General features: G+C 37.8%; 1 protein-coding gene across 2 annotated transcripts in view; it reads left to right on the top strand.

The window, feature by feature from the left end:
* The first annotated feature begins 3,581 nt into the window (after positions 1 to 3,581).
* The window catches only part of dhdds (dehydrodolichyl diphosphate synthase), a 14,091-nt gene continuing 8,325 nt past the window's right edge, over positions 3,582 to 9,347 (top strand). The window contains exons 1-5 of one of the 2 annotated variants that reach the window (XM_017453140.3): positions 3,582 to 3,608; positions 5,097 to 5,159; positions 5,605 to 5,721; positions 8,698 to 8,840; positions 8,944 to 9,060. In XM_017453140.3, the coding sequence (XP_017308629.1) occupies positions 5,097 to 5,159; positions 5,605 to 5,721; positions 8,698 to 8,840; positions 8,944 to 9,060 (440 nt within the window). In that variant the 5' untranslated portion in view covers positions 3,582 to 3,608. Of the gene's footprint in view, positions 3,609 to 3,652; positions 3,898 to 5,096; positions 5,160 to 5,604; positions 5,722 to 8,697; positions 8,841 to 8,943; positions 9,061 to 9,347 lie in introns of those variants that run through there. The other variant, XM_017453141.3, reaches the window with a different exon arrangement.

Raw genomic sequence — 9,347 nt, 5'->3', positions numbered from 1 at the left:
TCTTCTGCATCCATCCAGAGCCACCAAAGATAATGCTAAATTAGCTTCCCTGCTGAAAAAAAAAACAATAGAAACCTTCACAGAAATTCTAACTTTTTCCACTATACATACCATTACAAACCATTAGCTGACAATTATAACCATTACCTTTACCCTTATTGGTCCTTAATGGTATCCACTAGACAGAACACGCTACCAATAGAAGGCAACAAATTGCCAGTAGAGACCCTTGGGGGCCATTACAATTTCCATTAAAACCAGTACAGTCCTTATTATAACCATTAAAACCATTACCATTACCGTTATTGGTCCTTAATGGTGTCCACTAGACATAGCATGGTACCAATAGAAGGCAACAAATTACCAGTAGAGACCCACAGTGACCATGACAATTTCCATTAAAACAGTACAGTTCTTATTGTAACCATTAAAACCATTACCGTTATTGGTCCTTAATGGTCTCCACTAGAAATAGCATGCTACCAATAGAAGGCAACAAATTGCCATTAGAGACCCTTGGGAGCCATTACAATTTCAATTAAAACCAGTACAGTTCTTATTATGACCATTAAAACCATTACCCTTATTGCTCCTTAATGGTATCCACTAGACATAGTACGCTACCAATAGAAGGCAAAAAATTACCAGAAGAGACTCAGGGGGACCATTACAATTTCCATTAAAACCAATACAATTCCCATTATAAGCATTAAAACCTTTACCATTACCATTATTAGTCTTTAATGGTATCCACTAGACAGAACATGCTACCAATAGAAGGCAACAAATTGCCAGTAGAGACTAAGGGGGACCATAACAATTTCCATTAAAACCAGTACAATTCTCATTATAACCATTAAAAGCATTACAGATTCTATGAGGGTTTCTATTGTTCTTTTCAGCAGGGTTGTTAATTACTAAATCATTACTTTGTCATTGTCTTGTTTTTCTTTTGTTTGTTTTTTTTTAACATACCTATACTAACCTCCCCAACAGAGTTTTAAAACTGATAGTACTCTTATGCTGGGTCTCAATTTGCCTACTTATCCTATGTACTAAAAGTATGTACTCTTTTTGTGAAGAAAAGGTACATACTTTTGAGTGTGTAAGTACAGGGACATACTGACACGTCATGTAACGGAAGAGAAAGTTGTTGCCGAGTTATACACACCGTCAGTGTAAGCAAACTCTTCGTTGTATTTCAGTTTTCCTTTGATTTATTTTTCCACATTTCATTTACACCCCTCTAAAATGCATCGAAAAGCAAACCGTCACAAAACTCCTCCTTCCTCAAGGAGTTCTGGGGTAATATCAGCCGAAAAAGTGTCCACGGAGCCACACTTTGAAAATCTACCAGAAATAGTAGACCATCCGGGTACCTTTGGGATACTCGTTTCAACATGCTACGATTTGGGACACATTAATTCTAACCGCGGATACTAGGCGAATTAAGACGCAGTATTAGTACCTGTCCTACTGGACTTAGAAGGATGTATTTAAGCAATATTTGAGTGCACTTCCATGTTAGAGGGGCACGGGGATTAGTGGTTTGCACGTTTTCCTCGCACCTCCGGGGTTGGGAGTTCAAATCCCATCTCCGCTTTCTGTGCGCCAAGCTTGCATGTTCTCCCTGTGCATCTGGGGTTTCCTCCGGGTAGTCCGGTTTCCTCCCCCAGTCCAAAGACAAGCGTTGTAGGCTGATTGGCATCTCTAAACTGTCTGTACTGAGTATAATGTGTAATTCTTGTACTCCGTTAACTGTTAAAAACTGTTCAACTGTTTCTGTGACTCTGTTACTTGTGTACACCACTTACTTAACGTGTTATATGTTTACACCTGAGGCTTGCTAAATTACATTTTGTTATATTGTACACTGCTGTGTATGTATTAAGACAATAAATTGAATTGAATTGAAGTTGTTGATAGAGACTTCAAAGCACTTCTGGAAATCGCGCTGGATGATGTAATGTACATGTAGTAGATACATGTAAATGTACGATGTACTAGACCATCATGGGGCTCTTTTCCCCACCTGAGGCTTTGCTCAATATGGGGCTTCACCTGTCCATGCACACACATCCACACATTCACCCAAGTGTGAGGAAGCTCACGTATACATGAGGAGAACACGTGAAACTCCACACAGACAGCAACCTGAGCTCAGGATCGGACCTGGAGCTCTGAAGCTGTAAGGTGTCGGTGCTACCAACTGACTACATTCATTCATCATAAAAAAATTAAATTAAATAAAAAAAAAACAAAACAGCAACATGGAAAAAAGACCCCGCAGCCAAAACCTTTAGTTATGTCTCTTCAAGTGAAACTTCATATTGGGTAAGGAGCCCCAGGATGGGCAGAAGTGTTTGAAATATAATTTATATGATTTATTCCATCCCTATTATCGAATAACAAAAGGAACAATTAAAATGGCAAGGAATACTATCAAAACCATATCTACAAACAAAAATTCAGGTTAGAAAGATTTACATTGAACATTATTATTATTATTATTATTATTATTATTATTATTATTATTATTATTAAGTCAAGTAAAAAAAAAATTATAAAGCACATTTACAGACAACAGCAGTTGATCCAAAGTGCTGTACAAACATTCAAATTCATCACATTAAATAACATTATAACACAAAGTATAAAAATAAGTTTTAAGAGAAGTTTTAAAACTAGCTAAAGATGAAGAAAAGGGAGACTGTTCCAAAGTTTGGGACCAAACACAGGAAAAGGCTCGATCACCCCCTGTCTTAGTAAGACAACCAGATAGAAGAAGTTGATTACATGATCTCAATGCTCTAGTAGGAGAGTAACGGTGAAGAAGGTCAATGATGTACTGTGGAGCAGAATCAGAAGGAGCTTTGTATACATAAATTAGCATTTTTAAATCAATTGTAAACTTGACAGGAATATTATTAATAACAACAACAACAACAACAACAACAACAACAACAATAATAATAATAATAGTAATAATAAAAAATATATAATAATAAGTGGGATGGATTAATTCATTATTATTGAATAAATAAATTATCAATCGTTCCTTATTTATTTATTTATTTATTTATTTATTTATTTTAGCATTTATAACCGTTCTATTGAGCATATCTTTCGTTACAGGAAAAAAACCCTACATAAAACTACTATATATATATATATATATATATATATATATATATATATATATATAAATCAATATATTTATTTCTACCTCTGCGTCAACATAAAGCAAATAAAACCAAATGTGAATATTGTAGGATATTTATTAAATTTCCTGAAATATGATATTAATTCATATTAATGAAATTTTAAGAAATCATAAATAATCACGGTGGGAGGGGCGACAAAAAATAAAATACATACAAACAAATCAATAAATTTATTTCTACTTCCTCGTGAACATAAAGCAAATTAAAACCAAAACGTGCGTATTTCAGAATATTTAATCTGAAATATTTATTCACATTTATTATAGTTATTACAATATATTCTATTTTACTTCTGTTTTTGATGTCGTTCCGATTTGAAAGCACTCGTGTTTCCGGGAACGTCACTTCCGTTCAGAGCAGAAACTGACGTCACCCAACAGACAGGTTAGTGTGTGAGTGTGTGAGTTGGAGCTTTTGATATTTGGTTTAAAATGGCTGGGAAATGTAAAGAGTGAGTCGTGAAGCGATTCGAGTTTGTTTGAATGAAAGTCTGTGTTTTTATCTCGCCACCTTGTTGTTTGTTATGAAAATGTTTCCTGGTGTCCGGTGTCACACAAACCTTTCTGGCCTCTTCAGACATTCAGCTACACTGGAACATGTCTGCTAATGAGCCACTGATCAGCACTTAAATTATGCTTTAGTCTACTAAAGCCTGACTTGTCAGGTTTTTAAGGTATTATATATAAGGCTATATAAGGCTGTGTCTCAATTGTGAGTGAGTGAGTGAGTGAGTGAGTGTGTGTGTGTGAGAGTGAGTGAGTGAGTAAGAGAGAGAGAGAGAGAGAGAGAGAGCGTGTGTAAGTATGTATGCATTCCAGTACTGAGTGTATGTGTGTATGTATGTGTAAGTATGCATTCCAGTGCTCTCTCTCTCTCTCTCTCTCTCTCTCTCTCTCTCTCTCTCTCTCTGTGTGTGTGTGTGTGTGTGTGTGTGTGTGTGTGTGTGTGTAAGTAAGTAAGTAAGTAAGTAAGTAAGTATGCATTCCAGTGCAGTGTGTGTGTGTGTGTGTGTGTGTGTGTAAGTAAGTAAGTATGCATTCCAGTGCAGTGTGTGCTGGTTTGTACTATAGGATGTGATACAGGAAGTAGCCTATTCACAAGTGTCTGACACAACTGATCAGCTGTCCCTGACAACCATTACTGGTTACCAGAATGCATTGGGAATGTTTTGTTTTTGCTTCCCGAAATGTTCCGAGAGCAGGCCTTTTTTTTTAGTTCCTGTTTGCTTTTCCAGGAACATTTTCTTCATGGAAATATAGTGTAAATATATGTTACGGTAAATGTTCCCAAAAGATTTAAATAACTGACCCTGGATTGTTTGGAGAGTGTTCTTCTAATGTTCTGGTAAAATTAGTTAACCATCTTGCTGGGAACCTTGAATTAACCAGAGATGGTCCTGAGAACGTTCCCCTAAAATTCTGGCAACCTTTAACTGATTCGAACCTGTCAGGAACCTTGAATTAACCAGAGATGGTCCGGAGAACGTTCCCTTAACATTCTGGCAACCTTTAACTGATTCTAATCTCTAGGGAACCTTGAACAAACCAGAGATGGTTTGGAGAACATTACCATAATGTTCTGGCACCCTCTAAATAGCATGAATCTTTTAAGAACATTAGGGGAACATCCCCTGGACCATCATGTATGTAATACAGAATATTTATTGGTCTGGATTCGCTTTTCATTGTCTATATACAAGTTATTTTAACGCTCCTTGAATAATGCTGACTTTATGAAATGGTCCCTAAAAAAATAACCAAGGGGAAACCATACACTAAAGTTTGGGTAAATCTTGTGTGTTTGTTGGGGTTGTATCAATCATGTTAAAATTCGATATTAATGCTCTTATTTAAACTGCTTTCTCGCACTCAGATGTCGTGGATCCGTGAAGGAGAACTAAGTTTTCTTGAAAGGCTTTCTGCCAATATCCTAAAGGTGACTTTTTTTTATTTCTTCTTCTTCTTCTTCTTTTTCTTTTCTTGTATTATCCTTCAGCTTCTGGTCGTGTAATGGGAATTATGCCTCTTATTAGTCAGTCAGTGCACTCAACTCACCTCGCCTGTAAGAGTCGACTCTTCTGGCTCTTACACGATGCCTTGAAAGGGTTTGTTTAGTTTAGTTTAAATATACTGCTTCAATTTAGCTATTAGTGTTTTATTTCAACATTCCAAAAAAAAAAAAGCATACAAACATTATAATTCAAACATTCAGTCCTTAAATGTGGGAGCAACATGTCTCACATTATCTGTCTAATTCTCTTCTACTTCTTTTTTTTTTTTTTTTTTTTTTTTTTTTTTTTTTTTGTTAAACATCCATCCATAACATTTCATTTCTTCTCGTGTGCTTGCATTGCCCGTGTTGAGCATTTATTTGTCCGCAGGCAGGACCGATGCCCAGACATGTGGCCTTCATCATGGACGGGAACCGACGTTATGCACGTAAGCGACACGTGGAAAGAAAAGAGGGCCATACTCAGGGCTTCGACAAGCTGGCTGAAGTGAGTTCATTTCCAACGATTCGTGCCGTAGATGAAGGTTTTATAGGAATCTTTACTAGATGTAACTATAAACAGATTAAAAAGTATGGGTCGTCATTGATTTAATAAATAAAACCACGTTAACGTTGACAAATTGCTGCCGTATACGATGAATAAAACACTTCGGGATGTGCTAGCATTGGAAAATAATCCCCTTTAGGGTAGGGTTGTCACGATACCAGTAGCATATCTTACGATTCTATACCAACTGAAACATCACGATACCACGCAATATTGTGTTCATTCATAATTCAAAACCTACTAAATGAACCAAACTTACAGAAATGCATAGATTTCATAGAAAAGTTTAGACACACTCATTCTTTATTCATTTTATAATACTGAAGTCATCAAAACTCTGGAGTAACACAAATGGAACTATGGGAATCATGTTGTGAGGATAAATCCAAAATAACTCAAAATAATTTAGTATTTTAGCATCTTCAAAGTAGACACTGTTTTTGCAAAGAATTTCCAGAAATATATTCTTGGCGTTTTCTGAACCGATTTCTTGAGGAATTTCCCTGAGATGATTTTTTTAAACAGTATTAAAGGAGTTCCCACCTACGCCGGACACTTATCGGCTGCTTGTCGGAATGTTTCGCTCCGAGTCGTTCGTTTAATCAAATGTCGTTGTTTTTTTTGTAAATAAAATGTTAGTTTTCTTATAAAAGAAATGAATACGTCGGCACAATTATATTTTTGTCTACGACACCGATTTCAAACATTTAATCACACACCTTCAGATCAAAAGGTTTTTTTTACGATCATGAGAAACATTTCAGTGTTGTGTCCACAAACTTTTGACCGGCAGTGTAAATGAAAAACGGACCAACCGGATTTTCCTCTGGATGAGAATGAATAACCGCCTGTTAGAAAAACTCGAGAACAATCATGGAGTTGGCAGGCAAGTCATTCGATGTGCCACGTTAGATGAACGATCGATGAAATATCTATTGTTCCCTCAAGCAGTGAAATCATACAAATGGAAATTGTCCTCAGAGTACTAAGAGTGAACGCAACATTTGGAATAAAGAACTTTTTGGAATTCACTTATAAAATGATAAAAACGTTAGCTCGCTTGCTAGCAAACACGGCTAATTTCAGGGTTCGTTCAGATGCTTCGTAATGAAATTCCAGGACTTTTTGTTGTAATTCTAGCACTTTTGAAGCACCACTCGATAGAAAGTGGCTATTTTCAGGGTTTTCCAGTACTTACATTTCAAAAAAGCCAAATTCAAGCACCTTGTACGAACCCTGACTTTAGTGTTCACACACAACGCTTAGAAAACGTTAGCTCTCTCGGTAGCAAACAGGAAATCTTTAAAGATTAAGGTGAAGCGTTTAGGTTAATGAAGGGTCATTGACCGTTGTGTATTTTGCAAAAGCAGTGAGACGGGTCGTTTTAGCGAGGACATTATTAACTGCCGCACATACATTGCTTACGGTACTACCGTATTGCAGATATTCCCGTAGTACCGAAAGGTAACCCGGCTTTAGGGTAACATTAACTCTGCTTCACATTGGGCAGTATCATACCACCCCATTGGCGATTAGTTTGTTATAACAGCACACCCCATGTGCGTTATTCCTTGTCGTATAACTTTAAGATGGAGTGGTTTGGGCGCTAGTATCTGTCGCCAAACATGATGTCAGTTTCCTTGGTTACGGTTACGGATTCACGTCATTAATCGGTAGAGTGCGTTTGCATTGTTGTTGTGCCTGTTTGTTTTTTAAAAAAAAAAAAGATTAACCCTCTTCTCTGGGTAGTTTTCACAAAATAAAAGAACGTGGGTGTGGCCACATTTTTGAGACGTTCGTCACCCTTCAGCTTGGGTGTGAGAATTTTGAAAAGCAGTGTTTCCCGCCAAAATACCAGCTTGAGCAGTAGACAAGCGCAGATGTACGGCTGCAGAATGTTGGTTAAAATCGTAATCACAATTATTTTTCTCCATGTTGAAATCGCAGTTCTTGCAGCGCTATGAAGAATCGTTTTTTTTCCATCGTTTTAAATCAAGTAAAAATGAAAGATTTAACTTGAATTTGTACAAATATAATCAAACTGCTCCTTTGATCACATTGAGTGAAAATCTTTTACCGATTCTTATAAATACATTTATACTTAAAGTAAATACCCGGATCAGACATAACATTAAAATGTCTGCCTAATATCATGTAGGTCCTCCTTGTGCCACCAAAACAGCTCTGACCCATTGAGGCATGGACTCCATGCCTAACCCTAACCCAAGACCTCTGAAGGTGTACCGTGGTATCTGGCACTTTCCTTTAAGTCCTGTAAGTTGTGAGGTGGGGCCTCCATGGATCGGACTTGTTTGTCCATCATGTCCCACAGACGCTCGATCGGATTGAGATCTGGGGAATCTGGAGGCCGAGTCAACACCTCGAACTCTTTGTCACACTCCTCAAACCGTTCCTGAACTATTTGTGCAGAGTTGCAGGGCGCATTATCCTGCCGAAAGAGGACACTGACATTAGGGAATACGGTTGCCATGAAGATGTGTACTTGATCTGCAACAATGTTTAGGTAGGTAGTAAGTGTCAAAGTAACATCCACATGAGCACCCCACAAGACCTGCCGTGTTGGAGATGCTCAGACCCGGTCGTCTAGCCATCACAATTTGACGCTTGTCAAAGTCGCTCCGATTCTTACTCTTGCTCATTTTTCCTGCGTCCAACACATCAACTTCGAGAACTGACTGTTCACTTGCTGCCTCATATATCCCACCCCTTCACATGTGCCACTGTAACGAGATAATCGATATTAGTCCCGTCACCTGTCAGTGGCTTTAATGTTATGGCTGATCGATAAGTAAACTTTCCGATCGATTATGTTCGGTATAGGGTAAATAATATTTATAGTTGCTACTACATACAGTATATAATGCTGTTTGTATATTCTTTGTTCCTTTTCCTCAGACGCTTCGCTGGTGTCTAAACCTGGGCATCCACGAGGTAACGGTGTATGCCTTCAGCATAGAGAACTTCAAACGCTCTAAAGAGGAAGTGGACGGCCTGATGGAGCTGGCTAAAGAGAAGTTCCTCCGGCTGTTAGAAGAGCAGTGAGTCTGGCGAAATGGACATAGTGTGTAGTAAATACTGGTCATAATACATGTGAACATATCAAGACTCCATGTGTGTGTGTGGTTTTTTTTAAACTTCTAGAGCGAAACTTGAGGAGCACGGCGTGTGTATTCGGGTGTTGGGAGACCTCACGTTACTGCCTGAAGATCTCCAGCGCCTCATTGCCAAATCCGTGGTTTCAACTAAAACACACAACAGGTAAGAATATAGCTGTGAATAAGAGACAGCGAGCTGAGATCATCATCAGTGCCTGCTGTTTTTATCCAGTGATAGTTGAGTAAAAAGAATGCGTTTTGGGACAATGCGAAGAAGAGCTGCTTATTATTAATAAGATCTTTTGCCTCCATGTTTTCTTACCATTGCTCGGCACATCTGAAAAACAGAAGAAGAAAACAATTAACCATCTCGTCGACCAATTATATGCCTGTATTTTATTTTTTTTCTGCTTATGTATACCTGCTAGGATTTTCTTGTTAGCAGTGGTA

Source organism: Ictalurus punctatus, chromosome 23 (genome assembly GCF_001660625.3).
Source record: "Ictalurus punctatus breed USDA103 chromosome 23, Coco_2.0, whole genome shotgun sequence".
NCBI classification, from domain to species: domain Eukaryota; kingdom Metazoa; phylum Chordata; class Actinopteri; order Siluriformes; family Ictaluridae; genus Ictalurus; species Ictalurus punctatus.
Note: the sequence above shows the minus strand (reverse complement) of the source record. Positions and strands in the feature narration are given on the sequence as shown.